Raw genomic sequence first — 15507 nt, 5'->3', positions numbered from 1 at the left:
TCTTACTTGTGTCACTCCGACTTTTAGTACGGTCAATTAGGTAGCGGAGGATGTTCCACGTCTTGGATGTACTTAGTCTTCCTTGAAGAGCATCGCACATCTGAAGCCAGTTCTGCCTACAGAGCTCGGCCGCGTACGCTGACGCCTCTTTGTTGAGCAAAGATATTCGTTTGCGGAGTCTCTTGTTGTGCCTTTGCACCTTCCATCTGCGAAGAAGGCTGCGCCTTGCCTCCCATAAATGAAGCAGGTGTGGGTCGACCGCTGGAATGTCATCGGAGAGGCTGAGTTTCTTCGTGTAGTGCGTGATTTCTTCCACGAGCGTCTTCGCCCAGTGACTTATGTCTTCTATCTTTTCTTCTGTTTTACCTCTTCTATGGGAGCGTAGTGCTTGCCAATCAGTAAGTTTTGCTACCCCGATGACCCTACAGAACTGAGGCCCTGGGATTTTCGTCTGTAGTATCATATGATCACTCCCGAGGTTGTCCTCCGTATTGCTCCAGGTGGCATTTGGGGCGTGTGCAACGAGCGTAAGGTCAGGGCTAGTATCCCGGGCTGTGCTCGTGCCTATACGAGTTGGGGCACTTGGCTCCGTGAGGAGAGTGAGGTTCTCCTCATCTATTATTTTCAACAGTTCTTTGCCCCGTTTGTTGACGTACGTGTATCCCCATTCAGAGTGAGCAGCGTTAAAGTCACCCACAACGATGAATGGGTTGGAACCCGCCAGGCACTTTGCTTGTCGGATCATGTCTGCCAATCCCGGCGCTTTGTTTTTGGGGCGACAATAAATGTTAAGGATGAACAGACTGCTCGTACATTTGAGTTTCTGCGAAACCAGCTCTGTAAGGACGCAATCATGGGGGTTACTAGAGAGCTGGTGGTGGATGGCAGTAATGTTTTTCTTAATTAAAGTGCACACGTCTCTGCCTTCTTTCGTTGTCTGTGTAATATAGCCCGGGAGCGTGGCAACCACCGTTGATTCTTGAATCGCTATTACGTCGGGGGGTTCTTGTTGATGAGCAATATGCTGTTGAAGGTCACCTTTCTTATTTTTGAATCCCCTGCAATTCCACTGCCAAACGACAGTGGGACAGCACGCATTATATTTTGCACTAGTGGTCATTATGGTTGATGGGGAGGTCAGTAGCCGTGTCATTTAATACCGGGCGATGATATGGCTTCTCTCTGTGCGCAAGACGGCCAGGGAGGGTTGTAGTCTGGGTTTCGAGACTCTCCACTCTATGTTGAGTATTCTGAACCTGCGCCGAAAGCTGATTAAGTTGGGAGGCGATGGCTTGGAGTTGGGTTAGTATCGGGGCTGTAACATCACCAAGGCTGGCATTTAATGTTTCTTTGGTGACATACTGGGGGTTTGTCTCCATGGTGTCTTCTTCTTGGTTCTTTATTTTGCGTTTCTTTTCGATTATTAGCTGTTGGTCTGGCGGGGGAATGCTTGGAGGTGGGGGTGTTTTTTCTTCAGAAGTTGCCTCTCTGACTGCAGAAATGGATTGTGTAAGAGTGTTAATGGTCTTAGTCTGTTCTGCCATGAACTTTTTGAGCGTTTGTATTTCTGTCCTTAGTGTTTGAATTTCTGCCTGGAGCTTGTTACACTCGATACATTGCTGAGAAGGGGATGGGGGGCGAGCAGCGGGAGAGATAACTGAAGCCCAGCTCACCTGGTTGTGCTTCTCTCCTTTCGCTTGCTGCTTGGCCGGTGGCTTGGATTTGGAGCGGGATCGGGACTCTGACCGAGATCGAGACCTCAACTGGGAGCTGCAGCTGGATGAGTTCTTGAAATGAACCGTTGACCGGCGGGAATGGGACCTCGATCGGCCTTCACTTGGAGTTCTGCCGCGGGAGGGCGTCCGCTTCCTCAATGACGTCTTCATCACGGATCCGGAACGACGCTTCGAGATGCTCCTTCTCTGACTGGCATTGCGCCTTGTTGATGAGCGAGATTGGCGGAAGCGCGAACCACCACCACGGAGTTCAGGGGACGGAGAGCGGGCCTGTCGGGAGGACTGCTGCTGATGCAGCGGAGGCTTTCTACGATTGACAGGCGGCAGGTAGCGTTTGGCGCAAGACTTGTCCGCCGTCGGGTGGGTGCCGCCGCACAAGATGCACTGGGGGTGGCAGTCATGCAGGTCCGTTGTTAAAGAGAGCCCACATTTTCCGCACCTCGGCGTTTTAGGGGGTTGTGGGCAAACATCCTCCCTGTGACCAGTCTCGTTGCATTTGCGGCAGTAAGGAACCGTTCTTTTGTAGAGGTAGCAGCGAACCGGGATACCACTGTAGTTGACATAATAGGGAACGCGTTTGCCGCAGAATGTGATAACCATCGTTTCCGTGTTCCCAAGCCTTCTACATGTTAGAACTTCATAACTTGCATCCTCGATGCATTTAAGGACTGTGTCGGGGGTTGTGTCAAGGTCGATGTTATGAATGACCCCTTTGCAGGAATTGTCTGGAGATGGCGCGTATGACGCAACCTCATAGGAGTTCCCATCAATTGTTAGTTTCTTGATCTCGCTTAGCTTCATGGCTGTAGTTTCACAAGGGGTACTCGCGACAAGGACGTTTTGGTCCCCGTCTACGCGCATCTTGATGTTGACTGCTCCAACTGGCAGCTTTACTTCAGTGGCTATAGCCATTAGAAATTTTTCTGGGCTCACCCTGGCAAGGCGGAGACCAAGGCGGAGACCAAGGCGGAGTACAGCGACAACTGTACTCATCCCATTGTCTAGGACGGACGCAGCTAGGGTCCTCCGCATTCTTGCCCGGGAAACAGCTATCTCCCAATGGTCTCCAGAAGATTTCACATGCGCACGCATCGGTGCCTTTGACCCGCACCTGCAACGTCCCCTTCCACTAGGCCTCCCACGGTCTGACGCAACTCTTCTTTGCCGTCTCTGGCTGGGGGTGGCATTCACAAATGCTTACTCGTACTTAATAGGAATGGCAGCAAGGGCGGAGTGCGAAACGTGCGGCACATCGGAGACGATACGCCACGTTTTATGCGAGTGCCCACGCTACTCGGCTGAAAGAAAAAAGCTGTCGTCAGCTTTGAGGAACCTGGACTCTCGGCGGCCATTTTCGGAGGGAAAGATTCTGTGCCACTGGCCTTCTCAGTCATCCGCTCAGAAGGCGACTAAGGAACTATTACGTTTTCTACGGGCGACGAACTTGAACACTAGGCTATAGACTGAGAGCTTCCAGTGTCAATCGCTGTCAGTGCCTCAGTGCTGGGCATACGTGCCTGGTCCAACTTTTCCTCTTTTTTTTCCTCTCTCTTTTTTGCCCATTTCCCCTTTCCCACGTGCAGGATAGCAAACTAGACTCTAGCCAGGTTAACTTTCCTGCCTTTCTTCTACATTCTTCCTTCCTTGTGCATTTCATCGCTTGGGTGTGTATTTCGAGTATTTAGTTAATAATGGGCACCAACATCTCAAGATCGAAAAATGATTTAGATCTCGAGATTATTTGGCTTATCACTTGAATATGCTTGTTGAGGAGAGAAGTTATAAATACAGGCACCGTTTTAGGATCAGTACATTATCGGGTAGATAATAAAGGCTTCTGGAAGGTTTACTGCTGTGCGACCCACGTCCGCCTCATCTACCTTCACACCGCCCTGTCTGTGTCGGCGTTCAAGCACTTGCGGTGTCTCCTCCGGCTCCTCGGGGCAGCGGTCCCGTCGTCAAGACCAGTGGCCGTTATCCATTTTGTATTTCGCTTCTCTTCCGTCGCAAAAATTTGGACGCCGCGTAAAGTCCGGGCTCAAGCTTCGCTGCTTATCCAACTTCACAGAGCGGAACGGCTCATATTTTTTTTTTTCTATGGCTTGCTACCCATCGGCATCAGCCACTATCTTACGCCATCCTATCAGCAGGTGTATTGCTGAATGTGAGGCAGTGCCGGCGCATTTCGAGCGTTGTCGTGTATGAGGAAGGCCATTTATGAAGCTAACACTACCATAAAAACCGGGCCATCTCCACTATAGAAACCTGGGGAGGGGCGAAGCATGCAGTGCGTAAGTGTATGGTGCGGTTTCGATGCTGTGCGCTCGGCGTCTTAGGCCTTGACGCCTTTTTGTTTTTGCCCACGGAGATGAAACCGTTGGCGGGTATAGGTATACAGCTTTGCTGTAAAAGTCTCGTGTCTGTGGAGCACGAAGCGTTCTTGCGCGAGACGTTGGAAAACGAGTGTCCCGGTGTTTTAGTACCGTGATTACATGATAAGCCGACAGCCCGAGCCCCTAAGGTGCTTCCCCCTAATACAAATCGAACTTCAAGCACAACCGTAATAACTTCCTCAGAATGTCCCATCTAAATTTCTCCTGCATCAAAATTTACTTCCCTGCTGCTTTCTCACACACAGCTTGTATTTCGCTTCTTAAAAAACTGTTCAAAAAGAAACGTTCTCTCTAAAATTTTAATAAATGTCGAACACAAATCTTCAGGTGAGATTCCTTACTACAGGAGTGCTTAACTTACGCAACCTTTCAAGTTTTATCTTTCCTGAAACTATAAACATTCGGCAAACGTAACAACAAATAAAAAATGAGTTCTTCAGTCAAGTTCTTCCCTTCTCTTCTTTACGTTCGCCTTGCTGGTTGAGCGGCACATGGATGCCGTTGACATGGGGAATGAAGACGAACTCGTTATCTGCTGCCACCTTAAGGATCAGACAACCACGACATCTGAGAGAAGAGAGTGTTTAATGCGTCTTCTGCTCTATTTACAGTGTATATTTTTAAGAGGTTATATAGGCTTTCTAAACACAAAGGATTCCCTGCAGCCCAATCAAAGAACAGCAATTTCCCTTTCGTGAACTTCCCATTGGCTGCAGACGAAATGTCCGGCCCGTGTTCTTTCCGGCCAATTATCCGATGCACAACCGCCTCTCTCAAGGCGATCATTCGTCACTTGCGGTCTTGCGGTCTTGCGCGGTCCTTGCCTCATTCTTCGTAATTCACAGGGTCACCTCGAGTTCAATGGATCCTCCGCAAAGTGCTGCGCTTTCCCATTGTGGTGCAAACATCGTGCCACCTGCGAAGGCGTCATAACACACACGCGCGTGCGCTGGCATTGTCAGCCACGTAGCTTCGCGCGATCCGTTAGGATATCGTATGTCCACGGCACGAGTTCCTCGCAGAGCGAAAACACTTCATGTGATGCCAGGTTCAGCGTGGTTCGGCTCTGAGCGGCCTCTCCGCCTCGTGGTCGTCGCTCCTTGGTCGAACAGGGTGCAATGTAGAGGCAATGATGAAACCGCACATTCTTCAAGTGGTTGCGGATGTTTTCGAACGATACTTCTTCTACTAGTGCGAAGATGAAAACCCAGCGAAGCTGTATTGATGGATAACTACATTGAGTATAGGGTGACTTACGATTTATCGATTAAAGAGACGTACAAACCACTTCCTAAGAAGTATTTATAAATTAATCCACATAACTTGTTTCAGGATAGTTTCGATGAAACGTGAGTTGTAGCCGTTTTCTGTAACCATACTTCCTCAGGAGGAAACCATGTATTGACAGCAGACGGACATTTTGTAACGTTTTCAACTTCATTGTGAGCTTACAAGTTAAAACAAGTAAGCAAAACTCCACCTATTCCACGCTCGTCTAGCGGACAATTTAAATTGTATTTTTTTTTTTCAAACTACCTCAGTAGATTGAGAGCTAAGGAACATTTTGCACGAGCGTGTGCGATGCGCAAGGCAGCTTCGCTGTAGGCACTATGTGGAGGACTGATAACATGGCCTGTAAAAATCGCGTATGACGTTTGAAACACGCTTAAAGGCCAACTGCACTCAAAATTTGGACTTCTTGAAAACCCTATTTCCGTATAGTCTGCTTTAAAAGAAAGCAACATGCAAAATACAACAGCTGAAATGCGCACGTGGACGCCGCAAGCGGCCAGCAAAAATCGGCGATTTTGAAACCGAAACCGAGGAGAGCGCGGCCATTGCAGTGACGTTGCAGCCGTCCAGCGAGCGGCCGGACGGTCACCAGTTCGGGAGAATGTCTGCGCGCAAGCTCTACGCGCGCACGGGGCAGCAGAGCTCGACCGGTTCTCCCGCTGCGTGGCTGGCCAGAGGAAAAAGCCACCGTCGGCTGGAACGTCACAGGCGCGTCATGGCTGTTTACGCGATCCGCCGGCAGGTGCAGAGTGGTCTGCGGCGGAGCCTTTTTAAACGCTTCTGACTGATTAACGAGGCGTTTCACGGGGCTACCACTTGTGTCTCAGCTTATTTGGGGGTACTTACTACGCATTAAAAACAAATTTGGCGGAGGTGAAATTTGAGTGCAGTTGGCCTTTAACGACATAGCGCAAAAGTGCTTAAGACATTATTTGGTCCACCTTATCTATTAAACGTATCTACAATCAATCGATGCCTCGACCCTGGTCGAGGCATGGATGGGGGAAGGGGGTTATCACGCCGTTTGTTTCAAATAAAACGCCACTGCATCAACACCCAATGCGGTTTGCGTAAACAACGCTAAAACGCCTGATTTTGTTTTAAAATAAGTTATTTAAGACGCGCTTGTTAGCAATCATAAAAGGCAGCAGCCTTGTTGTAAGCTTGCGGTTTATATTCCACGCCTTATTCTTCAACATACAAGCTAAACTTTAGCTGACAAAATCCACCCATTTTTTTGTTGGTGTTGGCGGACACCCTCGTACATGTGAATATTGTTACAAATAAGCTATTTCATTGCTTTTCCATGCCGATGTTGACCCCTTGAGCCCCCGAAAAAAGAATCGATACTGCCGTTGCATTACCAGCGGCATAAAAACTAAATGAGCTTATCGATCAAGTGCAAATTGTGTTTGTGAAGAAAAGAAGCATGTGCAGTTACTTTAAACGTTGTTCTTGGCACCCAGCAGTGATTAATTCCATGTGGGGGGGAATTTTCGAGCAGGTGTGCCAGTTTGTGAACGATTCCAACACGACAACCAAGTATGACAACAAAAGCGTGGCTCCGTACGCCTACAACGAGACCGTATGGGTTGCCTACAACGAGGAAAAAGCAATCAGGGCAAAGGTACGTGATGCTGCACCAGCGACATTTTAGATAATACATTTTACCAGTAAGTTCTCACGCTATGCATACATTTTCAGAACGATGCTGTTTGTGGCAAGGGTTCAGTCCACTTTTGTCCTGCGTCAATAAAAACACAGTGCACCCTCCATTTCTCCGAGCTCCAACTCCAACCCGCCCAACCACGCGCGCTTCAAGTTTCATCCGGCTCCCACAGGTGGCGGTAGCCGGCCACGCTGGTACACAATTCCGAGGATCCACGTGTCTTTGAAATAAGAAGGGTTCCATCACGTTCCATAGCGCGAGGGTCTCGTCTGTGCGCGTTTGTCCGCCTGTATGTCTGTTTATCTTTGTGCGTGTTCGTTAGTTTTTCGTTTCTTTTTGCTTGCTTGCTTGTTTGTTAGTTTTTTTTTTTTTTTGAAAAAATGAATATCTGTACATTCTCTAACCGTGAGCGTGCGATGTGTACTTCATACAGCTTCGCCGGTCATTCACATTCACAGAATGGAATCGCTGCTAACTAACTGTTCATTGGAAATACACATAAGGGCACCGAAAAAAGTCATGATATGGAGGGGGTAATCCCTTAGCATGAGTGATCGTCCTCCTCGTTTGATCACATCAGTGTGCATCAATGACTTTTGAATGTTTATTTTCACTAAGTCCAACGTACGTCGAGGCTTTTCGGACCAAATGAATAGGACGCGCGGGAGAATAGAAAACAACCTACTAGGCAGAACGAACTAGGGCTTTGAGCACGAAACCGCTGAACACGGCAAGCATAGAACGCAGTCACTGGCAGCGTTGCTCTGTGGCACATCGCAAGAGTATTCAGCGGCGCCGCTCCTGTACTAAACGGCTGCTAGGGAAAGCCCCTTTTAAAGACAGTAGTCTTCCTTGGACTACTGAAGCCCAAAACATTTTGGTCTGCCTGCCTGCCAGCCTGCCAACCTGCCAGCCTACCTGTCTGTCTGTCTGTCTGTTTGTCTGTCGATTCAGCCATGCGGCCAAAAGCTGAAAGAATTCTGAAAGGGGGAGTTTATGTTTATATAGGCGAAATCTTTTCAAACCACTAAATCTGGTACCATCCTTCATACTCGTCAACATTTTGGGGCAAGAAGAAAACATTAGGCATATTTGGGGTGAAACATCCATGCATAACTGGCATTCGCACTGTTCATATATTTGAAGATAAACGTGTAGTTGATTTTAGCGATACCAAATAAAACATCCGTGGTGAAAACAATATTTCGACCAAAACATATAAAAAGTGCTCGCGTCCGAGCCTAGATCTCGTAGCTGCATTCCAAGTAACGAAAGATTTCAATAGATGTCGTGAGGGCAGTAGAAGGGGGGGTATTTTAATTGAAGTGATCAAATCTCCACCGTGTCTATCGTGGGAGGTGCGAGACGGGAAAGAGTAAGAGGGGTATTGGGGGGGGGGGGGGAGGAAAGAGAGGCATTTGCGAGGCAACGACGGCAGAAGGATCGTCTTTCGACGACTTTTGCAGCGAAGTGAGCAGATATGCGAACGATGTTTTCCTTTCCTTTATGTTTTATTAAGCAAAGCTTTACTACTTTCGTCCGGCGTTTTCGCCGAGGATGCGCAAAGTAACCTTTTGACCGGATACACACCCCCGGTGAAACACCCCTCGAAGCGCATCGCGTGATTCGCCGGGCCCGCTGTTGGCGCTGCGCACGAGGCCTCGTTTTCAGTTCTGCTCATATGTGCGGCGGCCGCCGCCGCGGTAGCGGCCGGTCAGCTGATCGGCAGCCGACCACCCCGGCAGCCTCCAATGCATGCGATGCTGGGTCGTCTTGGGCTACGTGACTCGTCTCGCCCCCGGCGAAGAACGGCGCGTTCGCCGGGCCTCCTTCTGTGAGCGTAGCGCGGGACCGAAGGGCTTTGAGCCGTGGTCAGCAACAGAGCTACATCAAAGGTTAACCACGCGAAACCAAGACTCAACCAGACTAAGCCAAGCTTTCGCTTTGCATATACCAGGTTAGCTGAGCTAAGCCGCAGCCATATTTTTGTACTGCCCGTGGACCGTCCAGGACTGGTAAATCGAGAATACCCAATGTGCGTTTCTCATCTAAACGAAAACACGTCAGCGCCGCCACTCCAGGAACGGCTCCACGGACGCTACCGATATTCGCCGCGAGCTCGACATGTAGGTGGCGGTAGCGTCGCGCTGCTAGTGTGGATGTTCAACTGAGCGGCCCGTAAGAATGCACACTGTGGGCGCGCTTCGTGCCTTTTTCTCGCCGTATGTGCGCACGAAAGGTGCAAACAAGAGTGGTATGCTGTAGTTCGGTTCCTCAACGTTCGCACTTCGTGCCTTTTTCTCGCCGTATGTGCGCACGAAAGGTGCAAACAAGAGTGGTATGCTGTAGTTCGGTTCCTCAACGTTCAATGTATAGCATGGAAGCGGCACGAAATTTTCATTACTACGCCAAAAAAGCGACGACCCATCGGGAATCTCAGAATGTCCATAATAGTGACAATGAACTTGTACGCCGTGGCTCGTAGCAAGCTCTATCTTTCCACACTATGGCTTTGAGCCTTCTATAAAAGCATAAGCAGAAACAAATCATGAAGCCTCGATCTCTGAAATTCAGTTTACAAAGGCAATCTCAATTGCTTTCACTGGTAGCATGACGCATTCTTGCATTTGTGGGATGCCCTGAAATGGTAACACCACCTACCTGCCCCGACATTCTTTCTAAGAGCTTACAATATTTTTTGTGTGTTCGAAAGGCAACATAAAATTACTGAATTTTGATCAGCGCAGAGATATAAATGTAACCGCTCTAACGGGTCTTTTAAATGAAATTTTAACGACTCTGAAGGAAGGTTTGATTAATAACGGTTTCGGATCACTTATTTACGGCTTTCGTCGCAAGTGAACTTGCGAATTGAATTGTCAACGCACGCAGTACAATCAACATCTCATGTTTAGCTAGGTTTTCGCAAAGTGACAAGCAGGTTTACAGTGTGCAAACCAAGCTTCTGGGACCTCACAGTGAGCACAAATTTTTTTTAACGGCTGCTCTGTTGACCATTTGCGTTCCTTTTAAAATCTAACAGGTACCTGGAACAGCGAGATGTGTTTGCATTCTTGCGTATAAGGTCGCTTACGAACCCTAAAGATGGCAAATGCGCTGTTGCAGATGTAGTAAAACGTTTCCTTTTTATTTCTCGTTGCGAATAAGCGCAACGGGTTCCCGGTAACTACTTTGTTTTGTAAACTGAACATCGCCTGGAGAACGCATGTAACGCGAAAAGCCAAACGTTGGTTATCTCTATTACTTACAATCGAAAGTACGCTAGGCGTCGTGTTCTGTAGCGGTGAAAAAGCATTACTTCAACACGTATTTCCAAAACTGATTAACCCCGTTTGGTCCGAGATTGTCCACGAATTGTTGCTCGCCTTTTTCAAAATTGTATTGAAAGCAAGCATTGTGGGAAAAAATTAAAAATAAAACAGCGAGCCATGCCACACACCCTTCACACATGTGGGCAACAACGTGCATTATATTACGCGATTTTTCCTCTTTCTGACCATATTAGGCATTTGATTCTGCTGAGTGAAACACATTTCTGGACAAGGAGATTCATGTCGGGATTTGGAAATGCTATATATGGAAATGACACACGAAATGCCACATGGCAGACGCAAACTCACAACTGCTTACTTTTACCGAGAAATCCCCCCTAAATACTCTTGCGCATCTATAGAAACGTATTTTAAATAATACGTAAAATTAGCAACTCAGTATAAACAACGACTGCCCAAAAATGGTATCTATTTTGGAAAAGGTACGGGGAGAACACGATCACACAAGCGCTTGCGGGTGTAAAATACGTCCCCGGTAATGTACGGGCGATAGCGCACGGGTCGTGGGCAGTGTAATTGTTTTTGTTTGTTTCTTCTTTTTATAAGGAAACAGCGTAATATTAGAAGGGTGTGGCAAATGCACGGGTATGCACAGGTCTTGTCGCTTCTTACCCGTTTCGCGTACTAAACTTTTATCCTTTAAATAATCACCACGCCACCTCCAAAAAGCACACTCCGACGTTCCCGAAACGGCAGACAGCTGCTCTCAAAAATGAAAACAGTGCAATGTGTGGAAGCAGTGTTTATAACACGTTTCACACTCAGGCTGTTACCACGGCGAAGATGTTTCGTGGAGTTAAACCAGCGCATTAACCCGCAACAGCCGCTCATTATTGCGTTTCTAGAGGAAATGCGCAAGCAGAGCTAACTATATATGTCATCGCTTACTGTCAAACGAGTACACATATCGGTTGTTTTGTCGTGTGCAGCACGCGTCTTGCGCCGCGCAACGTGAACAAGCAGACGACCCGAGAGTGCCATCCACACTAGGAGCGGTTCGTCCCGCCGCCGCCAGGGGCCAACTGTATTCGAGCTCGGGGCGAATAGTCACGCGGACCACGGTGCCGCAGCGGTTCGGGCGGCGTGTATTCGTGGAAGCCTGCTAGATTGATGGTTAAGTGTACACGCAAAAAATAATGAATGAACATGTGCTTATCGAAAGAAAAAACCAGCTTGACATGGTTGCTGGCCTCGGTCAAGGGTCGTGAGTGAAATAGAAAGTAAGGAGTTGGGGAGATCAGGGAAAGCAAGGAAGCTAAAAGCAGTATTCCGTGCCTGTTTCCCTGGTGAAGAACAGCACAGTCTCAAGCAGGGGCTTCCTGTGAGGTGGAGCTTCAAGTGAATTGACCCAAAGCTCGTAGTCTGACGTAGTCTGCGCAGGGCCCCGGTACCGGATTTCTGGCAGTTGGGAGTGCTGTACGGGTTGCCCCGTCCGAAGAAGTAATGAGCCGCACTAGGCGTATTGGTCACGACCGTTTTTATACGCCTTAGCCGCACTGTTGCCCATCGGCTTACCGCGCGGACAACGGGGACAACGGGAATATATTGGGGGGCATTCGGCACTTTGGAGGCCGTTACGTCCTGCCTCTCACACGGGTAATTGTGTCCCATGTTCCTAGCGTTAGCCGACATTGGGCGCAAACCTCTGGTCAGGCGTACCTTATATTCTGTTACTACTTGCCGGTGCATTACCATTCGCTGGGCCCAATGTCGTCTGTGCGAAAGTTTTGCTCTCACATCATACCGGCTCTTTTGATCAACCAAAACTAACTACGCCGAGTATCCTTACTCGATTGACTCGAATGACTCACATCGCCCTCACTCTTTCACATAGTCTGTGAAGCCCTCGATAGGGCCACTTAATTTTAAGGTGAAAGCTACAGGTCTCTATGTTTCATGGGACGTGTCAGGGATAAAAAGTTCGGAGTATACAGAGAATCACGCAGAAAACTGGAACTCTAAGCTCCAGCCGGCGATCGCGAGCAAGGAAAAGAAGAGCGATGCGGGAGGAGGGTCGAAAAGGGCTTGAAAAAGAGCGACACAGCGCGCGCCGGGAAAGGGAAATAGCCACGGTGGAGGAGTGTAGGCCACTGCCGCACGTGTAATACGGGTCGGCTTAAGAGGTGACGGGGGCGAACAAGAGGCTCCTGACGATGGCGAGCGAGAGGAACGATATTCGGTAGGGGCTGTCCGGGGCGTAGCCAAATGGTGACAGGCATGGCCGAAAAGTTCAACAGAAAGTTCGACAGCAGATCAGCCGAGGGTCCAGTTAAGCTTTGGCCTTCACATTCTATAGGCAGTTCTAAGTATACCTTCTAATTTTTGTTCACCGCCTGTTCGTTGTCTTCAGAGCGTTCGCCTAAAAAGTTCATCCGTCATTTTAACTATTAAGGCATTGCCGGATGTGTGTACTCTGAGGTATTGATTGATTATGGGTGTTTTACGCATCGGCGCTACACAGGCGATGAGGCGCGCCGTAGTCGAGGGCTCCTGATTACTTTTGACCACCTAGAGATCTTTAAAGGAGCCATGAAGAGAAAACACAAGTTTGGTTCATTCAAAAGATTGTCTCGTTAGAATCATACTGACACCACTTTTAACGTAAACTTCGCTCAAATAAGCTACATAATTAGGGAAAACGGGAATGGTCATGCGACCCACCAGCTCATTTCCCGCAACAGAACCTATGATGTCACATGAGCTAAGCTCTGCGATTGGCGGAGGCTGGCAGAAGCAGACGCAAATTAGGTAGAGCGTACAAACTAGACGAACGAGCGATTTGCGCTTAAATTTAGGACACATTCTTTACAAAGCAATAAGAATGATGGGACAAACAGTGGAAGTTACGAAAGCACATGTAAACATAGAAGTACTGATGCGTTCTGCTGTTCGTACTGCGCACAGCATGCTTGGTTTAGCTGCACAGCACTACGGGGCTTGGGGTTGTCTCAGACGACACTGGCCGATTGACGCAAGCAACGGTGTCTTACGTGACCCCATTTGTCGAGCGAGCACTGTTTCAGGGAACGAATATTTTCTCCCAGAACAAAAACAAGCCAGGTTTAAATGCGGGCAAAAACAAACCAAACGCTTGCCACGGTATGGTGGCGCCATTTAGGTTACGGAACGTAAAGAAACGCGGGAACAAACCAACACCGCTGTACAGGGTGGAGACAACCTTTGAACGGTCCCGTGCCGCCGCAATTGGGCCAACGGGCTCAACGCGTTATTCTTTTCGTTTCCCACGAGACCTAGCAACGCGAAACAGACAATATGATTCAAACTTCTTCAGTAAACCGCGTTGCGGCGATAATTTTAGCGCGGTTTTGACACAATGACTTGCTTCGGCGGCGAGCGAGCAACCGAGGTACACCACGAGCAACCGAAGTACACCACGCTATGCTGCAGTACTGCAACGGAGATGATACTAATGCCTTGTATATCATGTTTTTTAACTTTGTCGAGAGAATTCGTCGCATCCGTGGGAGGACACCAATGGCAGATGACAACTTTGGGTGCAGGTTATTAACTTGCTCATTTCATGTAGGGTTATTCGAGAAATGTACGCCAAGGGTAATAACTCAATCCTCTATCTCCAACAGCTGAGAAGCCTGAAATAAATCTTCTTCCTTCAGTCATGTACAAAATATTTTGCGTTTTCGAAGGGTTCATTTTTAACGAATCTACCGAGCCCCAGGCATCTAGGTCAGACTGCGTTTTGTTGGCCATTTCTTCTGTTTCATGATTAAAACAGCGGAAGGGACAGGACGAGAAAAGCTCACAAGGACAAGGGTCATAAGTGCCCGTCCTTGTCAGCTTTTCTCGTCGTGTCCCTTGCGCTGTTTTAATCATGGATCCTTACCGACTGGCCCAGCTTCGCACTCTTGTTCTTATATTTCTATTTCCAAATTTCTAGTTATACAAATGTCGTGTCATCAGCGTACGAAACAAATGCTGCGTTGTTTATGCAATGTACAATGTCTATGTATATCAAATATAAAAGTGGCCCTAGAATGCTTCCTGTAGCACACCTAGAACGACCGGCTTCCTTGCAGAGTTTACATTGTTGCTACCTACGGATTGTGTTGTGTTTGAAAGGTATAATTTCAAAAACGCATGCGCTGTTCCACTCACACCATAGTTTTCTAATTTGCTAAAAAGGATGGAAAGATCGATTAAGTCAAATGCTTTGGAGAAATCAACGTATATACCTAAAGCCATTTGTTAGTGACTGAATGCATATAAATTCTTTTTGAGTCAAGAAAGCTGTTTCAGTAGGGTGATGCTTCCTAAATCCATGTTGAAAGTCTTGTAAGAAATTGTGGCGATTAAAAAATGATAGCAATCTACGTGCATTAATTTCTCGAAACCTTTCGATAACACTGGAAGGATCCAAATAGGTCGATAATTGTTCAGGGCCTCCCAATCACCGTGCCTGAAGGCAGGAACAACACCTGAAATCGGCATTTGTTTGGGAAATATGCCTGTGGATAATAATAGGTTATAAATATGGGTAAGAACAGGGCATTTATATAATATCAAGCACATAGTTTGCGGGGCCTAAAACCATCACAACTGCTGTCGCGTTATCGCGATTTCCCTAGTTTGTTGACAGACTCTTGCATTTTAATTTTTTTAACGTTACAGGTGAACTGGACCGTTTCCAACGGTTACGGTGGCGTGATGACTTACGCACTCACTTTTGACGACGTTAACGACACCTGCAAAGGCGGACGCTACCCCGTTCATTCACTGATCCGCGATTTGCTCCTGAATGCGAGCATCGATTCTGTATATTTATGAACAATCATTCTGAATGTGTATCATGACATGCCGTACAGGTGGATAATAAAGAACAGGCGTGTGATTAAATGTGTTCAATAAAAAACAGATCAAACGTGTCACAAAGTGTGTGACATGTAAACTAAAGTTTTCTTTCGTGTGCCTGAATTTTGGCAATGCTTATTGACAATTTCCACCTATGTCTTGTTGGGAGCTCTCACGGAAGGCCTAAAGGCCAACTGCGCTCAAATTTTTCTTTGCCCAAATTTGATCCAAATAAG

At 47.8% G+C, this 15507-nt stretch overlaps 1 protein-coding gene across 1 annotated transcript in view; it reads left to right on the top strand.

The window, feature by feature from the left end:
• Positions 1 to 15302, top strand: part of LOC144167748 (chitinase-3-like protein 1) — an 83589-nt gene extending 68287 nt beyond the window's left edge. Inside the window, exons 7-8 of the mRNA XM_077696931.1 lie at positions 6927 to 7049; positions 15092 to 15302. Of these exons, the coding sequence (XP_077553057.1) occupies positions 6927 to 7049; positions 15092 to 15247 (279 nt within the window). The 3' untranslated portion in view covers positions 15248 to 15302. The remainder of the gene's footprint in view (positions 1 to 6926; positions 7050 to 15091) is intronic.
• Positions 15303 to 15507: the final 205 nt, after the last annotated feature.

The sequence above is a fragment of the Haemaphysalis longicornis genome, unplaced genomic scaffold, assembly GCF_048455015.1.
Source record: "Haemaphysalis longicornis isolate Haplotype H1 unplaced genomic scaffold, Haemaphysalis longicornis Haplotype H1 scaffold_2, whole genome shotgun sequence".
Classification (NCBI taxonomy): Eukaryota; Metazoa; Arthropoda; class Arachnida; order Ixodida; family Ixodidae; genus Haemaphysalis; species Haemaphysalis longicornis.
The sequence above is the reverse complement of the archived record's forward strand: the minus strand, read 5'-3'. Positions and strand labels throughout refer to the sequence as shown.